Source organism: Procambarus clarkii, chromosome 27 (genome assembly GCF_040958095.1).
Source record: "Procambarus clarkii isolate CNS0578487 chromosome 27, FALCON_Pclarkii_2.0, whole genome shotgun sequence".
NCBI lineage: Eukaryota > Metazoa > Arthropoda > Malacostraca > Decapoda > Cambaridae > Procambarus > Procambarus clarkii.
In genome coordinates, this window is record NC_091176.1 from 15,735,288 (window position 1) to 15,762,868 (window position 27,581).

Here is a 27,581-nt window from a genome sequence, read left to right on the forward strand (position 1 = left end):
GGGTCCACTACCACACAAGAGAGAAGGGGTATGGGGTCCACTACCACACAAGAGAGAAGGGGTATGGACTGCATAATAAATGAAATGAAGGGAAGGGCATTATGAGGAGAAAGCCCCAAGCCATCACCAAAATATAGCACTTGGAAGGGGTCAGGATAAGGATTTGGGATGGGACGACGGGAAAGGAATGGTACTAAAAAAAAGGGGGGGGGGAGGGTAAAGGCGCACAAATGCTCCCGTCACAGCCTTCCCTTCTCACCCTGGCAACTTTGCCGGGAGGGTTCATGCACAATGTGTTAGCCGAAGAGTTTGTCAAGCAATTTGTCAGACATCTCCAGTCTGCGAACCACTTATAGCGTAGAGCCAGCAAATTGCAATCATTTTCCATATATCATTCTTGTTTGTCTGTTCCCTCTACCACCAACATCCACCACCCCATCACCCCCCCCTCCCCCGACACACAACCCCCCCCCCCTTCAATTCCCCCCCTCCATTCTTCACATTGCTGTGCCGTATTTAATAAACTTTTATTTTTAAGTTGAAATTAACTTGTCGGCGCCGACGGCCAGGATGCAGATGAGAGGACTGCATCCCTGTCAGTAGTACTTCCCTGGAGGCTGATGAACATCTTGTGAAGTAGCATCCAGTGAAGCAGCATCCTGTGAAGGAGCATCCTGTGAAGTAGCATCCTGTGAAGTAGCATCCTGTGAAGTAGCATCCTGTGATGTAGCATCCTGTGAAGCAGCATCCTGTGAAGTAGCATCCTGTGATGTAGCATCCTGTGAAGCAGCATCCTGTGAAGTAGCATCCTGTGAAGTAGCATCCTGTGAAGGAGCATCCTGTGAAGTAGCATCCTGTCAAGTAGCATCCTGTGAAGTAGCATCCTGTGATGTAGCATCCTGTGAAGCAGCATCCTGTGAAGTAGCATCCTGTGATGTAGCATCCTGTGAAGCAGCATCCTGTGAAGTAGCATCCTGTGAAGTAGCATCCTGTGAAGGAGCATCCTGTGAAGTAGCATCCTGTCAAGTAGCATCCTGTGAAGTAGCATCCTGTGAAGCAGCATCCTGTGAATTAGCATCCTGTCAAGTAGCATCCTGTGAAGGAGCATCCTGTGAAGTAGCATCCTGTGAAGCAGCATCCTGTAAAGGAGCATCCTGTGAAGGAGCATCCTGTGAAGGAGCATCCTGTGAAGTAGCATCCTGTGAAGCAGCATCCTGTGAAGTAGCATCCTGTGAAGTAGCATCCTATGAAGTAGCATCCTGTGAAGCAGCATCCTGTCAAGTAGCATCCTGTCAAGTAGCATCCTGTGAAGGAGCATCCTGTGAAGTAGCATCCTGTGAAGCAGCATCCTGTCAAGTAGCATCCTGTGAAGGAGCATCCAGTGAAGTAGCATCCTGTGAAGTAGCATCCAGTGAAGTAGCATCCTGTGAAGTAGCATCCTGTGAAGTAGCATCCTCTGAAGTAGCATCCTCTGAAGTAGCATTCTCTGAAGTAGCATCGTCTGAAGTAGCATCCTCTGAAGTAGCATCCAGTGAAGTAGCATCCTGTGAAGTAGCATCCTGTGAAGTAGCATCCTGTGAAGTAGCATCCTGTGAAGTAACATCCAGTGAAGTAGCATCCTGTGAAGTAGCATCCTCTGAAGTAGCATCCTCTGAAGCAGCATCCTCTGAAGTAGCATCCTCTGAAGTAGCATCCTGTGAAGCAGCATCCTGTGAAGTAACATCCAGTGAAGTAGCATCCTCTGAAGTAGCATCCTGTGAAGTAACATTCAGTGAAGTAGCATCCTCTGAAGTAGCATCCTCTGAAGTAGCATCCTCTGAAGTAGCATCCTCTGAAGTAGCATCCTCTGAAGTAGCATCCTGTGAAGCAGCATCCTGTGAAGGGTACTTACACCCCTCCCATCTGAGACAGTGGCAGTACTTTCACTCAATACTGTCACTCCATCACAGTGTTCACTCACAGGATGAGTGACGCTGCCCAATACTGTCACTCCATCAGTGTGTTCGCTCACAGGATGAGTGACGCTGCCTAATACTGTCACTCCATCAGTGTGTTCGCTCACAGGATGAGTGACGCTGCCCAATACTATCACTCCATCACAGTGTTCACTCACAGGATGAGTGACGCTGCCCAATACTGTCACTCCATCAGTGTGTTCGCTCACAGGATGAGTGACGCTGCCCAATACTGTTACTCCATCAGTGTGTTCGCTCACAGGATGAGTGACGCTGCCCAATACTGTCACTCCATCAGTGTGTTCGCTCACAGGATGAGTGACGCTGCCCAATACTGTCACTCCATCAGTGTGTTCGCTCACAGGATGAGTGACGCTGCCCAATACTGTCATTCCATCAGTGTGTTCACTCACAGAGTGACGCTGCCCAATACTGTCACTCCATCACAGTGTTCACTCACAGAGTGACGCTGCCCAATACTGTCACTCCATCACAGTGTTCACTCACAGAGTGACGCTGCCCAATACTGTCACTCCATCAGTGTGTTCGCTCACAGGATGAGTGACGCTGCCCAATACTATCACTCCATCACAGTGTTCACTCACAGAGTGACGCTGCCCAATACTGTCACTCCATCACAGTGTTCACTCACAGAGTGACGCTGCCCAATAAACTTGCCCTTCTGGCCAAGTTAATGCCAAGTTAAAAAAAAAAAGAAAATGAAATTTAACATTCCATGGAGTGAGTTACAAATTCGATCGATCCGAAGGATATCAGGAAGGTCGCCGACTCCAGCATCAGGGGTTAGAATCTCACACTTTAAGAAATTATAGTAATCCGATTTTAAAAAGTCGACGCTAGGTATATGGCAGGTCAATTATAGTGTTTTTATATTTCGTGTTCACAAAGACCGCATGAACATGAAATTTGTGAATATTGGAATATTGTCCCTACGGGCTCACCATAGCCCGTGCTACATGGACATTTCGTTCTGAGTAGTTGAATCTAAAACAACAACAACGACTATTGTCCCATGCGAGGCGGTTCCTATTATGAATTTGTCCAGCATCGGCTGGACAAATTCTTTCTTCGAAACACTGCCGTTGGTTTCCTTGTCGAAACTATGTCGAAACAAGGAAACTTGGTTTCCTTGTTGAAAATCCCAACTTTCCCGTTGGTTTCCTTATGTTACTTGACAAGTTGTTCCACAGACCACCTATCCCAATTTTCAAAAAAGTGTTTATCTAATTCTGGTCTAATGTTTCGTGTCGTTCTGGAGGTTATCTTGAGGTTATCTTGAGATGATTTCGGGGCTTTTTAGTGTCCCCGCGGCCCGGTCCTCGACCAGGCCTCCACCCCCAGGAAGCAGCCCGTGACAGCTGACTAACACCCAGGTACCTATTTTACTGCTAGGTAACAGGGGCATAGGGTGAAAGAAACTCTGCCCATTGTTTCTCGCCGGCGCCTGGGATCGAACCCAGGACCACAGGATCACAAGTCCCGCGTGCTGTCCGCTCGGCCGACCGGCTCCCCTGTGGAGGCGGTGGAGGCGATACTTGTGGAGCGCAAGTTGTCTGCCTATTTGTAAGCCTTTACGTCTATTGTTAGTCATTTCTGGGAAGGAAAGTCGTTTTAGGGACCCCTTCTAAGAAAAGATTCGTAAGAGAAAATACTGGGGATTACAATGGGGCTCGAACCTGCGTCCGTGGAACACGCACAACCACTGGACAAAGGTCAAGTTGAAGTTAAGGATATAATTAGAGTTTTTCATTGTTAACGCTTATGGATATGAATGTTAGCATCTGATTTGACCTTATTTCAAACTTATATGATAAAATACAAACTCTAGATAACCTCAAGATGACCTTTCTGGTTTTGGATCATTACTGATTATGGCTCTTAAATCCCCTTTTTTTGCAAATGACTCAACAATTGTACACAAATAATTAGAAGTGCTTAAATTGTAAATATATATATTTTGTATGTACGTCTTCAAAGTCTTAACTCACCTTAAAGGTGGTTCAAACGTTCTACCCCCTTGTAGGATATCACATCCAAGCACTAATACATATATATATCAGATATAATCCTCACGCTTATCTCTGATAAAGCTCCAACTCTCACAGCATTTACACACACATCCCAACTTTAAGCTGCAGCTAATCTGCGATCTCTCTCCCCCATCATCCCTTGCTTAAACCCACTCTAATTTATTCGCCCCTGGGTGGGGTACCGGCTAGGAACGGGTCTCTCTCTCTCTCTCTCTCTCTCTCTCTCTCTCTCTCTCTCTCTCTCTCTCTCTCTCTCTCTCTCTCTCTCTCTCTCTCTCTCTCCCCTATGCCCTTCCCCTCTCCCTTCCCGTCTCGTTTTTTCCACTCTCCTACATCACCCCCCCTCTCTTCCCTTCCCCTTCATCCACTCTCTCCACCTTTCTCCTCCTCTCCACCCCTCCTTCACGCCTCCCTCACTCGCACCCTCTCCATCTTTATACTTCCTTATTTTCCCTTCTTTCCTGCCCTCTCTTCTAATATCCCCCCTCTATTTCCCTTCCTCTCTTTCCCTCTTTCCTCTCCTTTTTGTCTTCCCCCTTCCCACCTGGTCTCTCTCTCTCTCCCTCCTTCTTTGTCCCTCTGCAATCCCTTTTTATTTTTCTGTATCTGTCTTTGTCTCATAAAATGTAATACTGTAATCCGGTTGATTTCACGTTCAGCGTTTTCAAGCAAACCATGAACGTGGATGAATTTTGTTGTATTAACACATTTAGGTACATCTGCATTTGTGCAGCTACTCTAGGCTATATGAAGGGGAGTACAGTGTGTCACAAAGCTAGCTACGTGGTGCTAAAAATCCCCATCACACAGGATGGTTAGTCATACAGAGGCATGTGATCAATAGTCTGCGCTGGCAAATGTCACGAGCAAGCATCATTTCTCTATGGAAAACACAACCCTGATTTCATTTCTGATGATAAAAATAGCAATTGGGAAAGGCGGTGGTGAGCAGCAACATAGGTGCCGATATTTCTTAAAACGTGGCACGTGGGTTGACCCCGACTGGCCTGTGAAACTCCATACGCCCCTTTTATCACGTGGGAAAATTGGTGGAGGCTATAGCATCCTACTTCAGACAGACAGACATTCTAACTCACCCACCAACCATCCCCCCCTTCATCAACCTTCCTCTTAAGTGCCTCAGCCCCATTAACCACTTTCATCATAGAGTCCCTCCCCCCACCCCCCCCACCCCCCGCCTCACCTCACGAGGACATCCACACATCCACCACTTGAATCAGGACAGGTGTGTTTAAACCTAATTGGGTGTCCCCTGAATCATCGTCTTCAGTGCCACACCTTGGTGCCGGCACCTGCAGGGTAGCGAGCTGTTGTGTGTGCCAGGAAGCATGAGGAGAAGAGAGGGAGGAAGAGGAAATAAGAAAAGAAGGAGAAAGGTAAGTAGATGGAGCAGGAGGCAGATGGAATAGTAGACACCGGCAAGTTGGTTCGAAACATAACAGAGAAGAATAACCGAGAGCGTACATGAGCAGTAAGAGAAGGGTAGAAAAATAGAAAATATTGAGGGGGAAAATTAATGAGAGCGAGAAACACGAATGATATGATCAGGTATGTCATCATTCGCTGTAATTAATGAGCGAGATTAATCCCCACAACCGGATCATGGCTAATGCTATGCAAGGTACATTACATTACGGTTTGCCTTGATATAGAGAGATATCTGTATAATATAACCCCCACCCAAATATATGAAAGTGGACGATGTTTCGGTCGGTGGTGATGGACCGAAACGTCATCGCTATCATTTCACAGGAGTGAGTCTAGATGGCTCACTCTTGTGGAAAGTTTCAGCCACGTTATCTCCTCTTAAAAGACTTGAAGACTCCTCATAAAGACTAGCGGCAGATCACCGGACTAACTCTTGACAGATTATCTTAATGTTATCGGGTACAAATATTTATTTAAAAAAGGCAAGAATTCCCTCCTGCGTTATACAGGACTTTTCATTGACAGATTTATGGACTCTGAGAATTTTGGACGTAAAATATTTTGGGTCGGGCTAAAAATTATGGTCTGCTGGGTTCCCCACAATTACTTTTTTCCCCACATCATTTAAATATTCCACTTCCTGATTTATCACTGGGCTATGGAAAATTAGTCAAAGAATATGTGCGAGAAATAAAATTTCAGCTTTGAATTACGGTATCAAACAGCAAGTGCTGATTAACTCTACAGCTAAACAGTTCTTGAACTGTATGTTTTAAAGTGTAATTAGGCATTCAACATTACACTAACAGTTAAGAGAGGTATACTTCTAGGCCTAATAATTACTGTAACAGTTTCTAGAGAATATAACTAACTTTTAGAAATCATTTTGAAACGAACAACTTCATTTACCTGAAGACTGACTCTGGATCAGTCGTCAGAGAGAGTCTCTCTCTCTTGAAAGAGTCTCTCTCTCTATCGAAAGAGTCTCTCTCTCGAAAGAGTCTCTCTCTCTCTCTCTCCCTCCCTCTCTGCTTCCTGCTCTCTCTCTCTCTTGTAATATTTGATAACCGTGGTGTTTAATTGTCACCCTCTGCCATTCTACCCAACAAGCTGCAGGTCTCATTGTTTACAAGCGTAAACAATGGAATGTCACTTCTTGCCATGTATATGAACGTCAAGGTGACCAAAGACCGTGTGGAGACCTTAAAACACTACACTGACTACAGTACGTGATCCCGTTCACATTTGTGTTAAGATATATAGAATTACGGATCTAGATAACAAAGTTAAATGGTTACAAACTAGTGTTCAGACGCAACGAGTATCCAAGCTGCTAGCAACAGTTGGAAGCCTTGGATGATAGCAAGAAATTTGGTTATTTAGATACGAAATAAGTTCCAAGTGATAAACTGGCGCTCAACACCGTAAGCTTTTGTATACAAGAATCGTGCATATACTCACACACGCAAACCCCCTGCATACACGCAAACACACGCGCAATATACATACTTACACGCAAGCAAATGTACGCTTACACACTAGAAGCAAGGCTGGTGCTGAACTGACCTGTCTAAGTGGATGGACAAATTATGCAGCGTGACCAGCGCCAGAAGATGAGTTCTAACTCAAGTTCTGAGACAAATAAAAAACTATCAATAATAACGCAAGCTACAGCACTAAGACGAAAATGGTCATTTGGGGTTAAAATAATGGAAATTCGTAAAACATAAGTTACCGCACATCTCAAGCGACAATTATATTGTAATCCAGTTGTAAAATGTTCTCATAATTATGTGTAAATCGAGCTAAAAATCTGATTTGAACCCAGATACAGGTCAGAGATTCGGGGGGACCTGATTTGATTAAAACCAAAGAGTTGGTCAAAATTCACCATATCTAAAAAAAACAATGATTTCATGGAAAACTCTGCCAAACTGGTAATCCTCAGCGCTTCTACTACCTTTGGCCGCTAAATGGAACAAGAGTTTCGTCAGTGGGGAGAATGCATAACATACCCCTATACCCCATAACATAATGGGGGCCTCGTAGCCTGGTGGATAGCGCGCAGGACTCGTAATTCTGTGGCGCGGGTTCGATTCCCGCACGAGGCAGAAACAAATGGGCAAAGTTTCTTTCACCCTGAATGCCCCTGTTACCTAGCAGTAAATAGGTACCTGGGAGTTAGTCAGCTGTCACGGGCTGCTTCCTGGGGGTGGAGGCCTGGTCGAGGACCGGGCCGCGGGGACACTAAAGCCCCGAAATCATCTCAAGATAATCTCAAGATACCCCTGGATGTTGCTGAGGCCTTGGCTAGCATCTGCCATAAAGGAGTGGCGTACAAAGCTTATTAAGATATTTGGATTTAATGGGAATCTTCTACATCCGACTGGAAGCTGTTAGATAAACAACTATTCCAGGTTCGTCATCAATCAGTATTCCATGGAAGCTGTCATATAAGCAAGTGTACCTCAGGTGGGTGTAGCGAAGTCGGACAGCTGCTATAGAGCGTACCATAGGGTCGACTGTACTCCCCATGGTTATGATCGGACCGCTTAAGCTGAACATCAACTTTGATAACATCCTGAACTTAGCGCCAGAGGCTGGAACCAATGCACATAATTGAACACTGACTGTCTCAGGAGACAAGAAAGGAAACAAAAATCTTACTGATAAAATCCCCTAAAGACCATAACTTGGGATACGACGTTGGAAAGCTTTTCTTCCCCCTCAAATAATTCCCATTGTCAAGCAACTGACTTTTCCCCAGGATGCGACCCACAGCAACTGTCTAACTCCCAGGTACCTGTATTATTGCTAGGTGAATAGGGGCATCGTAAGAAGCGTGCCCAACTGTTTCTGTCTAATTTCAATCTAATTTGCCCCAAGTTTTCCTTGTCCGACGATCCTATCTTACTTGGGCCACAACCCAAGACGTTGTTCTTAACCCTTCAATGTTGCGACGAGAAGTCAGGGTAATAGACACGTGGAATTTGAAATACGTCTATACTGTTAGCAATATAATGTTGCAATAAAATACATATTTGAAACTTTACAATTGTCAAAATGTCAAAATGCTATATATTTTTGTCTCCTCCGAAAAGCCTATGCCACAGAAGCCTATGCCACAGAAGCCTATGCCACAGAAGCCTATGCTACAGAAGCCTATGCCACAGGAGCCTATGCCACAGAAGCCTATGCCACAGAAGCCTATGCCACAGGAGCCTATGCCACAGAAGCCTATGCCACACTGCGCACATATAAGGCATAATTCCCACAACTTGTTCGGCGGTATTAGGCCGTTTAATTTACTGAGAACATGAAAAGTAATTAATGTTCCCAAACATTCCACAATCAGACAGACACGGCTGTGTTGACAACGGAGACATACTGAGCTATACATTCACATACACACACCAACGCACAAACACATGTAAAATACACATACGCAAGTATTCATGCATGACTACATAGCAATATGCACAGCACGGTACGCGCGCGTCTGCGGCCCCAATAAACAATACTACGGTTGAAAAAGAAAATGATTTTTTGAGTCAACTTCTGAAAACTGTGCATATTAATTTGATATACTCTTTCCCTGTTCTCTCTCTCCCTCTCCCTCTCGCTCTCTCTCTCACCTATCCTTTCACCTGACCTGTCATCGCCGACACATGTCCCTCAGTTTCCCATTTTTCATGAAAACACCTTTTATTCCACATGTGTGTCGGGGGGGGGGAGGGGGTGGGAAAAAAAGCAGCATTGAATGTAGTGAAAAGACTTTCTGGTGGGTCTATGGTGTATAGGATTCTCTGATTCCTAACTTGTTAAAGAATAGGTGAAAAGGAGATTATTTCGAAGCTATAATGACTTCCTGGAAGTCCGGAGTATGGGCTCTGTGGTCCTAATGTGCCACAGAGCTCTGTCCCCTCCAATTTAATCCCTCCAGATTCATATAATCATAATCTGCACAGACACACACAGGCGTCGCTATATATTTGTTTAATGTGCTGTTTAATCATATTTTTACAGCGCCAATGATCTCGAAATTAGTGCACAAGTGAAAGTTTAATAACTCAAAATAATTTGTCCGGGCGTCAGCCACCACCACCACCGGATGAACATCCTTCACTACACCTCCACTACTTTATGTCCTCTGTTATCCCACTACACCACCTGAATATGCCCAGTGTCCACCCACTACCCACCCTCCCAACACACCACCACCCATTACAACGTAGCCACCACCCCCACCCCACAAGGAAATGTATATATTTTTCACTCATAACCCTGGAAACAGAAACCGTAACTGTCCCTAATTTCTGCTTGTTACAACTTGTAATAAAGTTGATACATCTTGGCTTAACGTGTTTATGACGTATTAGAACGTTGTTACAACATGCTATATTGGTTGATATAACTTGTTAGGTGTTAAATTTGTCCGAACGTTGTGCCAACGTCGTAGTTTCGCTGTGTGTTTGTCCCGTAATATGTTGAGTATGATGTGTCTATATATAAATATACTGTATATGGACACGTTGTACAGAATGGGGGTGAGAATAACTTGAGCTACCTCATCCCTTGTGTGTTTTTATACCTCAATAAACTTATTTGAATTTGAATTTGAAACTCCCAACAAATTATAAAAAAGTATCACTGAAGAGCGTCTTAGGCTGCAAAACTGCTCAAAGGTACTGTGGATATTCTGTAAAGGCAAATTGATCATTGGAATTTAATGACTTCAAGAAAGGCAATTAGTAATCAATATATTACATTACCACTTGTATTCAAAGTAATAATAATATATTTTTTATAAAAAAAAAATCTGATATAATAAAATGAAAACAAAATAGACAGCGAGATTCCTTAACACGCACGGGCCTAAAATAGGGTTGTTTGTGCCTTTATTTACACAAACATCCGGGACGTTAGCAGTGCTTGCAGTAAACTCTGCTTGAAGGTCCCATCAGTGATAGACTTCCGGCACGCCAAGCATTATATATTAGCATATCCTTCAGCCCTTAATACATCTCCATACTCACCTCCAACCCCACACACCTCTCACACCCCTCCCCCCACTCCCCGCACACACACACACACACCTCTTCCTACACCCCCCCCCCCCACACCCATTTCCTACACCACCACACATCTCTTCCTACACCCCACACCAACTCCCATACCCCATCCCAAGGACCCAACATCAAGGCTTCATCATGACCTGCTGACTTTGTATTAAGTTAAAGTAAAGACACTGAACGTTTAGTATTACAATTTCGCTCATATTCCATATATGTCTTGTGCAGGGCCACTGGCGGAGGTACACATGCACCGAGGCGGAGTACCCAGCTTCCCTCAGTGTATACACCGAGGTTAATTTAGTCCTGGACTATATTCAGGACTCAACTGTAACTGCTGATTGGTCAGCGATCGTGGCGGCCTTAATAACCCACTGCTAACACCACACGAAGTCAAGCGACACCTGGCGAGAATGAAGAGCGTGCAGCCTCGAGCTTCTGGAGTTATTTACACCGTCAGTCATCCCGCTGGGCACTTGTGAACACTGATGTTGAACACTGTGAACACTGATGTTGAACACTGTGAACACTGATGTTGAACACTGTGAACACTGATGTTGAACACTGTGAACGCTGATGTTGAACACTGTGAACACTGATGTTGAACACTGTGAACACTGATGTTGAACACTGTGAACACTGATGTTGAACACTGTGAACGCTGATGTTGAACACTGTGAACACTGATGTTGAACACTGTGAACACTGATGAACAACTCCACGCGTTGTGTCCGTCGCCTTGATGAGGTCACGTTATTATGAGGAGACGTCGCTAAGCCACGATGACTATGTCACTCTTTGATGGTAAATGTTTAGATGTGACTATTCTGTTCTCTGTGAGCTCCACACACACACACACACTCACACACATACATACACAGACACACACACACTCACACACACACACTCACACACTCACACACACACTCACACACACACACACACACTCACACAGACACACACACACACATACACACACACACACACACACACACACACACACACACACACACACACACACACACACACACACACGCACACACACAACGGTGGGGGCCTAGTAGCCTGGTGAACAGCGCGCAGGCCTCGTAATTCTGTGGCGCGGGTTCGATTCCCGCACCAGGCAGAAACAAATGGGCAAAGTTTCTTTCACCCTGAATGCCCCTGTTACCTAGCAGTAAATAGGTACCTGGGAGTTAGTCAGCTGTCACGGGCTGCTTCCTGGTGTGTGTGTGTGTGTGTGTGTGTGTGTGTGTGTGTGTGTGTGTGTGTGTGTGTGTGGTGTGGTGGAAAAAAAAAGTAGTTAGTAAACAGTTGATTGACAGTTGAGAGACGGGCCGGAAGAGCAAAGCTCAACCCCCGCAAACACAACTAGGTGAATACACATACACAGAATGCCTGCCTTCTGAGACAATCTTTCTGAAAAGAGAAGTAGAAGGACAATACGAAAATGGCATAGCAAGCAAGGCAAAGACTCAACCTAAATTGCTGCTCAAGCACATCAGGAGAATCACAACAGTGAAGGAACAGGTAACGAAACTAAAGATAGGAGCAGACAGATTCACAACAAACGACAAGGAAGTTTGCGAGGAACTCAATAAGACATTCCAGGAGGTATTCACACTAGAGCAAGAAGTCCCAGTGATAAGACAGGGATTAGTTAACCAGGTACCACTAGAGAAGTTCAAGATTACCAGCGGGGAAGTAAGGAATCTTTTGCTTGAGTTGGATGTGCAAAGGTTATAGGCCCGGATGGAATCTCAACATGGATACTAAAGGAAGGAGCAGAAGCACTGTGCTTGCCTCTCACCATGGTGTATTACAAATCACTGGTAACAGGTGAACTGTCCAAAATTTGGAAGACGGTTAATGTACTCCCGATATACAAAGGAGATAGACAGGAGAGACTGAACTACAGGCCAGTGTCCCTAACTTGCCTACTCATGCAAGTTGATGAAGAATATTGTGCGAAAAAACTAGTGGAACATCTGGAGCGAAAGAACTTTGTTACACAACCTCAGCATAAATTCAGGGAGGGCAAATCCTGCCTCACAGGATTAATTGAATTCTACGACCAGGCAACAACAGTTAGGCAAGGCAGAGAGGGGTGGGAAACTGAATATTTTTGGATAACCAGAAACCCTTTGATACAGTACCACACAAGAGGCTAGTGCTCAAGCTGGAGACATGATCACTACCTACAAAATTCTCAAGAGGAATTGACAGAGTAGATAAAGATAAACTGTTTAACACGGGTGGTACGCGAACAAGAGGACACAGGTGGAAACTGAGTACCCAAATGAGCCACAGCGACGTTAGAAAGAACTTTTTCATGTCAGAGTAGTTAACAGATGGAATGCATTAGGCAGTGATGTGGTGGAGGCTGACTCCATACACAGTTTCAAATGTAGATATGATAGAGCCCAGTAGGCTCAGGAACCTGTACACCAGTTGATTGACAGTTGAGAGGCGGGACCAAAGAGCCAGAGCTCAACCCCGGCAAACACATCTACGTCAGTACAACTAAGTCAGTACACACACACCCACACAGCTACCCTCCGGCTCGGGCGAGGGTTCTACAGCCTTAAGGAGCTGGTATTGGTAACCGTAAGCTCCCTGGTATGTTATGTGACGTGGATGAGTGTACCTTACACCCACCCGTCATCCGACAGCCAAATGTTTCGTTCGTCGGTGTGTTATTTATACACACACATTCATACCAGTGTTCGTAGCGTAAAGAAACGTATCACTTCCATTTTCAAACCTCTCTTTAAACATGAAACTCATCGTTCACTGTCGAACCTGCCCTCTTAAAAATAATGTCGCTTTTCGCTCGTATGCGCCACGGCCACAAATTGCTGTACTAGAAAATGGAAACTCATTTTCCAAATGAAATGGACCCAGGACCGTAAGTTTTGGGTCCTCTGGTAGGTTAGGAGGACAGCAAGTTCTCCCTGCGGTTTCAAAACGTCATGAAAACTGTTAATTTAAAATATCCCCTCCTAACCTAACAAAGCTAGAGGACCCAAAACAGAAAACGGGACAGTACGTCAACTATTAGCCAGCCGCTTCCATTTTCTAGTTCGTCGCATACCTATCTTAACAATCATCCCATGACTTTCATACAGAAAACGCAACACACACATCCATCTACCCGTTAGCCTAACATAAACATACTGCAGTCGATGAGTCACAATAACATGGCTAAAGTATGTTGACCAGACCACACACTAGAAGGTGAAAGGACGACGACGTTTCGGTCCGTCCTGGACCATTCTCAAGTCGATTTCAACTTGAGAATGGTCCAGGACGGACCGAAACGTCGTCGTCCCTTCACCTTCTAGTGTGTGGTCTGGTCAACACATTACAGTGTCTACCACAGTCCTATGTACAAACACAACAAACGATCATACCTTCCATCCAACGGCTTGGATGGCAGCCATCCAAACGCTTGATATGGATGATAAGATACTTAAACTTGCTAAGCACTAGTAACTCCTGGGACGGCTGCTGTCTAAGAAGACCGGCTGCCGTCTAAGAAGACCGGCTGCCGTCCAAGAAGACCGTCTGCCGTCTAAGAAGACCGGCTGCCGTCCAAGAAGACTGGCTGCCGTCTAAGAAGACCGGCTGCCGTCTAAGAAGACCGACTGCCGTCCAGGAAGACCGACTGCCGTCCAAGAAGACCGTCTGCCGTCTAAGAAGACCGGCTGCCGTCCGAGAAGACCGGCTGCCGTCTGAGAAGACCGACTGCCGTCCAAGAAGACCGGCTGCCGTCCAAGAAGACCGGCTGCCGTCCAAGAAGACCGACTGCCGTCCAAGAAGACCGGCTGCCGTCTGAGAAGACCGGCTGCCGTCTAAGAAGACCGGCTGCCGTCTAAGAAGACCGGCTGCAGTCTAAGAAGACCGGCTGCCGTCCAAGAAGACCGGCTGCCGTCCAAGAAGACCGGCTGCCGTCCAAGAAGACCGGCTGCCGTCTAAGAAGACCGGCTGCCGTCCAAGAAGACCGGCTGCCGTCCAAGAAGACCGGTTGCCGTCCAAGGAGTTATCTGAGCTTCGTCAGCTTAAGAATCTTATCAAATATAGTGAGCGTTTGTGATTATGCTCAAAATAACCCAGTTTGGAGATCTCTGTGAATATGAGCTAATGAGGCAGTGGCTACCCAGCGGGGAAGCTCGGTATTTGTGGTGATCACATGGCTAGAATATAAGTGAAATGAATATAAGTTATAGAATATAACTTATTATAGAATATCACTTATAGAATGTAAGTCTTTCCCCATATAAGTGAAAATGCTGAGGTATAGGATTTTCTGACAAACAGTGGAAACAGATATGCAGATTCACATGTCTTTTCGAGAATATCTGTATGAAATACAGAGTGGTGTTGTCGTTCAGGAACCAGGTTAGTTAAAGAACGACAAGTCTTGTTGGTCATTCCAAGATATAGATATATTTTTTACTCCATAGTCATATTTTAGAAAAGCAAACGTTTCTCTGTAATAAACTTTTTACTCATTTTTCGCATGAAGAAAAAAACAAAACACACTCACACTCACACACACACACACACCCACACGCACTCACTTAGGGGGCCTCGTAGCCTGCTGGATAGCGAGCAGGACTCGTAATTCTGTGGCGCGGGTTCGATTCCCGCACGAGGCAGAAACAAATGGGCAAAGTTTCTTTTACCCTGAATGCCCCTGTTACCTACCTAGCAGTAAACAGGTACCTGGGAGTTAGTCAGCTGTCACGGGCTGCTTCCTGGGGTGTGTGTGTGTGTGTGGTGTGGAAAAAAAAAGTAGTAGTTGATTGACAGTTGAGAGGCGGGCCGAAAGAGCAAAGCTCAACCCCCGCAAACACAACTAGGTGGAAACAACTAGGTGAAAACACACAAATTTGTGACCATGGGACAAGAGGTCTGGGAAAGGAGAGTTGACTACAGGAAAGAGGACTACAAGAGGATAAGGGACTATCTGGGAGAAGTGCAGTGGGAGGAAGAAATCAGAGGAAAAACAGTCCAAGATATGATGGACCTAGTCATACGGAAATGCCAGGAGGCCGAAGAGAGATTTATACCAATAGTAAAGGGAAAAAGTAAGAGAGAATATAATAACCCACGGTTTAATAGACAGTGTCAGAAAGCAAAAAGGAGAAGCAGGCGGGAGTGGAGGAAGTACAGAAGACAAAGGACAGAGGACAACAGGATCAGATGCAACAGAGCTAGGAACGATTACATTTACATAAGAAGAGCATCGGAAAGAAATTATGAGAACGATATTGCGATCAAAGCGAAAAAGCAACCTAAATTACTACACAGCCATATAAGAAGAAAAATGTCGGTGAACGAACAAGTGACAAGACTAAGGAATACAGAGGAGGTATAAACATAAAATGACAAGGTACTGAAGGTACCTTGTCTTGAAGGTATTCCTTGAAGGTATACCTTGAAGGTATTCAGCGAGGTACTGAATGCCAGTTTCCATGGAGTGTTCACCACCGAGCCTGAGTAACTCCCATTGTTAGAAGAGATTCCCCCTAGATGAAAGACTATCAGATATAGAGGTGACAGCAGAGGAGATAATGAAACAGTTGACAACACTGGATGCAACTAAAGCGGTTGGACCAGACAAAGTATCACCGTGGATACTAAAAGAGGCAGCGCAGGCCCTCAGTGTGCCTCTGGCAAGGATCTTTAATGAATCACTTATGTCGGGAGAATTGCCCAATTGCTGGAAGAGGGCAAATGTTGTACCAATTTTCAAGAAAGGTGATAGGGAGGAGGCACTTAACTATAGACTTGTATCACTGACAAGCATCCCCTGTAAAATACTGGAAAGAATAATAAGGCTAAGACTGGTTGCACACCTGGAGAACATTAGGTTTGTAAACAAACATCAACATGGGTTCTGGAAAGGGAAATCTTGCCTAACAAACCTTTTGGAATTCTATGATAAAATAACGAGGATAAGGCAGGACAGAGAAGGTTGGGCAGACTGCATATTTCTGGACTGCCACAAAGCCTTTGATATAGTGCCACACATGAGACTGCTATTCAAACTTGAGAGGCAGGCGGGAGTAAGCGGAAAGGCCCTAGCATGGGTAAGGAACTACCTAACAGGAAGGAGCCAGAGAGTTACGGTAAGGGGCGAGAAGTCGGACTGGCGAACAGTAACGAGTGGAGTACCTCAAGGATCGGTGCTGGGACCAATTCTATTTTTAATATATGTTAACGCCATGTTTACAGGAGTAAAATCCTACATGTCGATGTTCGCGGATGACGCAAAGTTGATGATAAGAGTTGTGACGGATGAGGATTGTAGGATCCTCCAAGAGGACTTGAACAGATTGCAGAGATGGTCAGAGAAAAAGCTACTGGAGTTCAAGACGAGCAAATGTAAAGTTATGGAAAAGGGATTAGGTGATAGGAGACCAAAGGGACAGTACACAATGAAAGGGAACTGTCTACCTGTGTCGACGCGTGAAAGAGACCTGGGGGTGGACGTAACACCTAATCTATCTCCTGAGGCACATATAAATAGGATATCAACAGCAGCGTACTCTACACTGGCAAAAATTAGAATATCATTCAGAAACCTAAGTGAGGAGGCTTTTAGGGCGCTTTACACTGCCTACGTGAGACCAGTCTTAGAGTATGCCGCGCCATCATGGAGTCCCCACTTGAAGAAACACAAAAGGAAATCTGAAAAGGTTCGGAAGTTTGCAACAAGACTCGTCCCAGCGTTACGAGGGACGGGGTATGAAGAACGCCTGAAAGAACTGAGCCTTACGACACTAGAAAAAAAAAAGGAGAGGGAGGGGGGGATATGATAGGAACGTATAAAATATTTAGCGGGATTGACCGAGTGGAAATAGACGAAATGTTCACACGGAATAATAATAGAACGAGGGGACATGGGTGGAAGCTGGAAACTCAGATGAGTCACAAAAATCTTAGGAAATTTTCTTTTAGCGTGAGAGTAGTGGAAAAATGGAATGCACTTAAGGAGCAGGTTGTGGCAACAAATTCGATGATTCATACTTTTAAAACTAGGTATGATAGGGAAATAGGACCAGAGTCACTGCTGTAAATAACCGATGGCTCGAAAGGCGGGATCCAAGAGTCAATGCTCGATCCTACAGCCACAAATAGGTGAGTACAAACAGATGAGTACACACACACACACACACACACACACACATACACACACACACACACACACACACACACGCGCGCACGCACACGCACGTCTCAGATTGGCGAGACGTCACAAGTGGAGTCCCGCAGGGGTCAGTCCTTGGACCTATACTGTTTCTGGTATACGTAAATGATCTCCCAGAGGGTATAGATTCGTTCCTCTCAATGTTTGCCGACGATGCAAAAATTATGAGGAGGATTGAAACAGAGGATGATAGTAGGAGGCTACAAGATGACCTGGATAGACTGAGTGAATGGTCCAACAAATGGCTGTTGAAGTTCAACCCGAGTAAATGCAAAGTAATGAAACTAGGCAGTGGAAACAGGAGGCCAGGCACAGGATACAGAATAGGAGATGAAGTACTTAATGAAACAGACAGAGAGAAAGATCTAGGAGTTGATATCACACCAAACCTGTCTCCTGAAGCCCACATAAAGAGAATAACGTCTGCGGCATATGCGAGGCTGGCTAACATCAGAACGGCGTTCAGGAACCTGTGTAAGGAATCATTCAGAATCTTGTACACCACATATGTAAGACCAATCCTGGAGTATGCGGCCCCAGCATGGAGCCCGTACCTTGTCAAGCACAAGACGAAGCTGGAAAAAGTCCAAAGGTATGCTACTAGACTAGTCCCAGAACTAAGAGGCATGAGTTATGAGGAAAGGCTGCGGGAAATGCACCTCACGACACTGGAAGACAGAAGAGTAAGGGGGGACATGATCACAACCTACAAAATCCTCAGGGGAATCGACCGGGTAAACAAGGACGAACTTTTCAACACTGGTGGGACGCGAACAAGGGGACACAGGTGGAAGCTGAGTACCCAAATGAGCCACAGAGACGTTAGAAAGAATTTTTTCAGTGTCAGAGTAGTTAGCAAATGGAATGCATTAGGAAGTGATGTGGTGGAGGCTGACTCCATTCACAGTTTCAAATGTAGATATGATAGAGCCCAATAGGCTCAGGAATCTGTACACCAGTTGATTGACGGTTGAGAGGCGGGACCAAAGAGCCAGAGCTCAACCCCCGCAAGCACAATTAGGTGAGTACAATTAGGTGAGTACACGCACACACACGCACACACACACACACACACACACACACACACACACACACACACACACACACACACACACACACACACACAGTGAAAGAACAGTTATTGAAACTTCGAACAGGCGAGGACAGGTATACAGAGAATGACAAGAGAGGTGTGCGAGGAACTCAACAAGAGGTTCCAGGAGGTCTTCACAATAGAACAGGGTGAGGTCACTGTGCTAGGAGAAAGGGAGGTAAACCAGGCGGCCTTGGAGGAGTTCGAAATTACGAGAGAGGATGTCAAGAGACACCTGCTGGATCTGGATGTTAGAAAGGCTGTTGGTCCAGATGGGATCTCACCATGGGTACTGAAAGAGTGTGCAGAGGCACTTTGCTTGCCACTCTCCATAGTGTATAGTAAGTCACTAGAGACGGGAGACCTACCAGAAATATGGAAGACGGCGAATGTGGACCCAATATACAAAAAGGGCGACAGACAAGAGGCACTGAACTACAGGCCAGTGTCCTTGACTTGTATACCATGCAAGGTGATGGAGAAGATCGTGAGAAAAAACCTGGTAACACATCTGGAGAGAAGGGACTTCGTGACAAATCGCCAACATGGGTTCAGGGAGGGTAAATCTTGCCTTACAGGCTTGATAGAATTCTACGATCAGGTGACACAGATTAAGCAAGAAAGAGAGGGCTGGGCGGACTGCATTTTCTTGGATTGTCGGAAAGCCTTTGACACAGTACCGCATAAGAGGCTGGTACATAAGCTGGAGAGACAGGCAGGTGTAGCTGGTAAGGTGCTCCAGTGGATAAGGGAGTATCTAAGCAATAGGAAGCAGAGAGTTACGGTGAGGGGTGAGACCTCCGATTGGCGTGAAGTCACCAGTGGAGTCCCACAGGGCTCTGTACTCGGTCCTATCTTGTTTCTGATATATGTAAATGATCTCCCGGAGGGTATCGATTCATTTCTCTCAATGTTTGCGGACGATGCTAAAATTATGAGAAGGATTAAAACAGAAGAGGACTATTTGAGGCTTCAAGAAGACCTAGACAAGCTGAAGGAATGGTCGAACAAATGGTTGTTAGAGTTTAACCCAACCAAATGTAATGTAATGAAGATAGGTGTAGGGAGCAGGAGGCCAGATACAAGGTATCATCTGGGAGAGGAAATTCTTCAGGAGTCAGAGAAGGAAAAAGACTTGGGGGTTGATATCACGCCAGACCTGTCTCCTGCAGCACATATCAAGCGGATAACATCAGCGGCATATGCCAGGCTGGCCAGCATACGAACGGCATTCAGAAACTTGTGTAAAGAATCATTCAGAACTTTGTATAGCACATATGTCAGGCCAATCCTGGAGTATGCAGCCCCAGCATGGAGTCCATATCTAGTCAAGGATAAGACTAAACTGGAAAAGGTTCAAAGGTTTGCCACCAGACTAGTACCCGAGCTGAGAGGTATGAGCTACGAGGAGAGACTACGGGAATTAAACCTCACTTCGCTGGAAGACAGAAGAGTTAGGGGGGACATGATCACCACATTCAAGATTCTGAAGGGAATTGATAGGGTAGATAAAGACAGTCTATTTAACACAAGGGGAACACGCACAAGGGGACACAGGTGGAAACTGAGTGCCCAAATGAGCCACAGAGATATTAGAAAGAACTTTTTTAGTGTCAGAGTGGTTGACAAATGGAATGCATTAGGGGGTGATGTGGTGGAGGCTGACACCATACACAGTTTCAAATGTAGATATGACAGAGCCCGATAGGCTCAGGAATCTGTGCACCTGTTGATTGACGGTTGAGAGGCGGGACCAAAGAGCCAGAGCTCAACCCCCGCAAGCACAACTAGGTGAGTACAACTAGGTGAGTACACACACACCTAAGTGGGGATTAAATAGCAACTTTAACACTGCTCAAAACCATAAAGCTCATAAAGGAGAGGAAAATACAAAAGGCATGAAAGCACCGGAACAGAGGCGATATAGGAGCTAACACAAATTCATAAAACTTACAAAATAAAAAAAGAACAACAAGAAAACTAAGAAAGTTTCGTTGTATCCAAAGTCAAGAGACAACCGAAGCTATTCCATAGCCATATAAGAAACAAAATAACAGTGAAGGACAACAAAGTGGCCAGACTACACGACAGGTGATTGAGTCGGAGCAGCTGCTCCTTGTGCTTGGAGAGGAAGTAACCCAAGACAAGGGGCAGACACTGACGTAACACCAGAGGAAGCAATAAGGCAACTTGCGTCACTAGAGGAAGCAATAAGGCAACTTGCGTCACCAGAGGAAGCAATAAGGCAACTTGCGTCACCAGAGGAAGGGAACGTTGTTGAGCAAAATGCATCCCCATGGATGTTGAAAGAAGGTGCACAGACATAAGCATACTTCTACCTTTGTTCTCAATGTTTCACTGGGGAAGGGGGAGGACAGGCGTTTCCCAGCAGGTGTAAGATGAGAAATGTGGTGCCACAACATTACACAGGAAACAAGGAGGTTGCAGATAACCATATAGCCAGTGCCACTGACAATATTTCCATGCAAAGTACTGGAAATAATTTTAATTATACGATTTATAAAACATTTAAGAGATAACGACGTATTTAAACCAACTTTCAACTCAGTATGTGAGAAGTAAATGATACCTAACGAACCTACTTGAGCTATACAAAAAATTAACGAAAGTTATAAAAGGCCCAACAGGACGGACAGACTGTGTATGTATAGACTAAGATAGTTGTTAACACAGTTTCGCATAAAAGACATCTACATCAACTCAGAAAAGAGGCAGTAGTGACTGGAAGAACATGAGAATACCAACCAGACAGGAGTCAGCACGTCACAGTGAGAGGGGCTAGAGTCACACTTAATGTAGACACCCAATCTAGTTATTTTGTTATGTTATTGATCTAAGCAAAATTAAGACAGCGGGACACTTGAGGATTGTCAAATATTTCATGAAGATTGTTATATACTTATAATACAAATATTTCAAAATATGTGAAGGATGTGAACGGGCGTGGTCCAGGGTGGACCAGAAATGAGATTCGTGGCCAACGTGGGTAGTGAGGGCAGGCATAGCTAGAGTAACTTTGTTGATAGTAATCTGGGAAGTGAGAAAAAAATGAGATGCTTACGAAATTGTTCATAGTCTATTTAATGTAATCGAAAATGTATCAGAGCTTGTGTTACCTTTGTCTGCACGTCACACGTGTGTCACCAGCCGCGCGGCACGTCTTAAGGGATAAGTAGAGATGTTGATATATTTACATTAATACCACAACAAATAAGATCACAACAAATGGTGGCGTAATTAAGAACACGAAAATTGGTGGCAACGAAAACCGGTATTAGAAGGTACATTAGAAGGAAAACCGGTATTAGAAGGTACATTAGAAGGAAAACCGGTATTAGAAGGTACATTAGAAGGAAAACCAGTATTAGAAGGTACATTAGTAGGAAAACCGGTATTAGAAGGTACATTAGAAGGAAAAGCGGTATTAGAAGGTACATTAGAAGGAAAACCGGTATTAGAAGGTACATTAGAAGGAAAACCGGTATTAGAAGGTACATTAGAAGGAAAACCGGTATTAGAAGGTACATTAGAAGGAAAACCGGTATTAGAAGGTACATTAGAAGGAAAACCGGTATTAGAAGGTACAAAAAAGGAACCATGTCATCAGTTCCATTTTGTGGGACAATGATAGACGTTTTGACGTAAGTTTAGTGGTGTTGAGAGAGATAGTTTCAGATGAGAGGAATGTTAGGTCAGAGTAAAACCAGGTCAGAGGAAGAGTGAGGTATAGTGGTTAGGTCATTAGGGGCAATTTTGCGTATATACGTTTTTTATTTCTTTACAGGATATCACCAACGAGAGATTCCCCAAAATATATTTTTATTTACAATATGCGGTGTTGGATAGTAAAGCGTAGTGTTCTTAGCATGAATTATAGCTAATGGCTAGAGTGATTAGCGTGGGTAAGCATCGGCAAGTGTAGGGCGTGATAGGCATGCCCAGTAGGCTGGAGTATAGAGAGGGCGAGGTGTATACCGTTAGAATAGCGGTAATATAGAGAAACCATTGATAAGTTAAATCAAGAGTGAAAATTAAGTGATTTAAATTAAGCTAAATTAAGTGCCGATTGTATTTTAAAATGTTTTTAAAGAGCACTATGAAATAATTACAGTTTTGGGTGATTTACGGCGTTATCAAGCGTTTGACTAAGAAAAAGGAGCAGAACCCAACCGAAAAGATTTAGTTTTATATATATTATATATATATATATATATTATATATTATATATATATATATATATATATATATATATATATATATATGTCGTACCTAATAGCCAGAACGCACTTCTCAGCCAACTATTCAAGGCCCGATTTGCCTAATAACCCAAGTTTTCATGAATTAATGTTTTTTCGTCTACCTTACCTACCTAACCTAACCTAACCTAGCTTTTTTTGGCTACCTAACCTAACCTTACCTATAAATATAGGTTAGGTTAGGTTAGGTAGGGTTGGTTAGGTTCGGTCATATATCTACGTTAATTTTAACTCCAATAAAAAAAAAAGACCTCATACATAGAGAAAAGGGTTGCTTTATCATTTCATAAGAAAAAAATTATAGTAAATATATTAATTCAGGAAAACTTGGCTTATTAGGCAAATCGGGCCTTGAATAGTAGGCTGAGAAGTGAGTTCTGGCTACTAGGTACGACATATATATATATATATATATATATATATATATATATATATATATATATATATATATATATATATATATATATATATATATATATATATATAATACATATATATTAGTATATTTTGGTAGCAGTCTTTCCTGTAGACATATATTATTAAATATGACCGAAAAAGTAAGATTAATAATTCTGACACGAATTTTCTCAATCTTTCGTACATTTCGCTTCACTGTTGGAGGTAAATCAAAAATCAATTCTCCAAAAATCATTTTTATTTCTAGTCTGACGCGACACGAGCGCGTTTCGTAAAACTTATTACATTTTCAAAGACTTTAGTTCACAAATACACAACTGAATAGAACTTACGCATCTCCGATTTTATATCTACATTTGAGTGAGGTGGAAGGGGTGATGTGGCATTAACACAAGACAGAACAAGATGTGGTATTAATAGGGTATTAATTTCATCAACACAAGACAGAACAAGAGTATTAATAGGGTATTAATTTCATCAACACAAGACAGAACACGAAACAATGGATATTGAATAGAAGTGTTTGTAGAAAGCCTATTGGTCCATATTTCTTGATGCTTCTATATTGGAGCGGAGTCTTGAGGTGGGTAGAATATAGTTGTGCAATAATTGGCTGTTGATTGCTGGTGTTGACTTCTTGATGTGTAGTGCCTCGCAAACGTCAAGCCGCCTGCTATCGCTGTATCTATCGATGATTTCTGTGTTGTTTACTAGGATTTCTCTGGCGATGGTTTGGTTGTGGGAAGAGATTAAATGTTCCTTAATGGAGCCCTGTTGCTTATGCATCGTTAAACGCCTAGAAAGAGATGTTGTTGTCTTGCCTATATACTGGGTTTTTTGGAGCTTACAGTCCCCAAGAGGGCATTTGAAGGCATAGACGACGTTAGTCTCTTTTAAAGCGTTCTGTTTTGTGTCTGGAGAGTTTCTCATGAGTAGGCTGGCCGTTTTTCTGGTTTTATAGTAAATCGTCAGTTGTATCCTCTGATTTTTGTCTGTAGGGATAACGTTTCTATTAACAATATCTTTCAGGACTCTTTCCTCCGTTTTATGAGCTGTGGAAAAGAAGTTCCTGTAAAATAGTCTAATAGGGGGTATAGGTGTTGTGTTAGTTGTCTCTTCATAACATATGCGTCTGTTGTTAACGCATATGTCGACCGTGCTCTCAGCCACAGCTCAGAATGGAAGCAAGTCGACGAAGAACTCTGTAGGGTAAGGCAGGTCCTAGTCAATAACGGCTTCTCCAATGGTTTCGTCGAAGACATCATAAGAAGGAAAGTGAAAAGCCATGCAACCTCTGAAGAGACAACTAACACAACACCTATACCCCCTATTAGACTATTTTACAGGAACTTCTTTTCCACAGCTCATAAAACATAGGAAAGGGTCCTGAAAGATATTGTTAATAGAAACGTTATCCCTACAGACAAAAATCAGAGGATACAACTGACGATTTACTATAAAACCAGAAAAACGGCCAGCCTACTCATGAGAAACTCTCCACACACAAAACAGAACGCTTTAAAAGAGACTAACGTCGTCTATGCCTTCAAATGCCCTCTTGGGGACTGTAAGCTCCAAAAAACCCAGTATATAGGCAAGACAACAACATCTCTTTCTAGGCGTTTAACGATGCATAAGCAACAGGGCTCCATTAAGGAACATATAATCTCTTCCCACAACCAAACCATCGCCAGAGAAATCCTAGTAAACAACACAGAAATCATCGATAGATACAGCGATAGCAGGCGGCTTGACGTTTGCGAGGCACTACACATCAAGAAGTCAACACCAGCAATCAACAGCCAATTATTGCACAACTATATTCTACCCACCTCAAGACTCCGCTCCAATATAGAAGCATCAAGAAATATGGACCAATAGGCTTTCTACAAACACTTCTATTCAATATCCATTGTTTCGTGTTCTGTCTTGTGTTGATGAAATTAATACCCTATTAATACTCTTGTTCTGTCTTGTGTTAATGCCACATCACCCCTTCCACCTCACTCAAATGTAGATATAAAATCGGAGATGCGTAAGTTCTATTCAGTTGTGTATTTGTGAACTAAAGTCTTTGAAAATGTAATAAGTTTTACGAAACGCGCTCGTGTCGCGTCAGACTAGAAATAAAAATGAATTTTTGGAGAATTGATTTTTGATTTACCTCCAACAGTGAAGCGAAATGTACGAAAGATTGAGAAAATTCGTGTCAGAATTATTAATCTTACTTTTTCGGTCATATTTAATAATATATAATATATATATATATATATATATATATATATATATATATATATATATATATATATATATATATATATATATATATATATATATATATATATGTCGTACCTAGTAGCCAGAACGCACTTCTCAGCCTACTATGCAAGGCCCAATTTGCCTAATAAGTCAAGTTTTCATGAATTAATTGTTTTTCGACTACCTAACCTACCTACCCTAACCTAACCTAACTTTTTCGGCCACCTAACCTAACCTATTAAGATAGGTTAGGTTAGGTTAGGTTAGGTTAGGTAGGGTTGGTTAGGTTCGGTCATATATCTACGTTAATTTTAACTCCAATAAATAAAAATTGACCTCATACATAATGAAATGGGTAGCTTTATCATTTCATAAGAAAAAAATTAGAGAAAATATATTAATTCCGGAAAACTTGGCTTATTAGGCAAATCGGGCCTTGCATAGTAGGCCGAGAAGTGCATTCTGGCTATTAGGTACGACATATATATATATATATATATATATATATATATATATATATATATATATATATATATATATATATACAAGAGTTCTTATATTCTTGTACAGCCACTAGTACGCGTAGCGTTTCGGGCAAGTCCTTAATCCTATGTTCCCTGGAATACGACCCCGCGAAGAATCGTTTTTACAACCAGGTTCCCTTTTTACTGTTGAGTTAAACAGAGGCTACAGTTAAGGATTTGCGTCCAGTAAATCCTCCCCGGCCAGGATACGAACCCATGACAAAGCGCTCGCGGAACGCCAAACGAGTGTCTTACCACTACGCTACGGAGACTGCCGTAGCGGATAGTTCTGTTATATTTTTTTTGTATTTTAATACATTTGGGGAGTTTTCTTGGACAGTTTAATAATTTCGTTGGCGAATGCTTAACAAATTTTGCAATGGTTTTTAAGCTATTGAAAACCAAGAAGATTAGCGGAATAAACGGACAGGAAATATGACCTTATGGAGTTATAACCAACAGCTACATGTAAACAAAATAAATAAATAAACAATCATTAATAACGAAGAAATTGTACTATTCTTGAAATAACAAACAATAATTTGAATACTAATAATATGAATAAATAAACCTCCATTACATACGACCAGCATGTCTGGCCATGAGAAACCCAAACACTAAAATAACATGAACGTTGACCACTGATGACTTAATATGCATCAATGACATTCTGACTACTGGTGACATGATATACATCAATGACATGACTGACCACTGATGACATAATATGCATCAATGACCACTAGTGACATGATATACATCAATGACATAACTGACCACTGATGACTTAATATGCATCAATGACCAGTAGTGACATGATATATATCAATGTGACATAACTGACCACTGATGACATGATATGCATCAATGACATAACTGACCACTGATGACATAATATGCATCAATGACCACTAGTGACATGATATACATCAATGACATAACTGACCACTGATGACATAATATGCATCAATGACCACTAGTGACATGATATACATCAATGACATAACTGACCACTGATGACTTAATATGCATCAATGACCAGTAGTGACATGATATATATCAATGTGACATAACTGACCACTGATGACATAATACGCAACTGAACAATGATACATTTAATGATCCCTTCAATACGGCTCAGGAAGAATAAGTACCTCCTTATCTCATCGTAAATGCAATATAATCCTTCCAATGTTTATATAAAAAATAACGCAACCGTAAGGTTGAAATTCTATGATGTTTGAGACAGTCTTACCTTGTGGAAA

General features: G+C 43.1%; 1 protein-coding gene across 1 annotated transcript in view; it reads right to left on the bottom strand.

The window, feature by feature from the left end:
* Nucleotides 1–596: 596 nt before the first annotated feature.
* The window catches only part of LOC123762795 (polysialoglycoprotein-like), a 37,914-nt gene continuing 10,929 nt past the window's right edge, over nucleotides 597–27,581 (bottom strand). The window contains exons 2-3 of the mRNA XM_069332106.1: nucleotides 1,362–1,902; nucleotides 597–854 (exon numbers count right to left, since the gene is read on the bottom strand). Coding sequence (XP_069188207.1) covers nucleotides 597–854; nucleotides 1,362–1,902 — 799 coding nt within the window. The remainder of the gene's footprint in view (nucleotides 855–1,361; nucleotides 1,903–27,581) is intronic.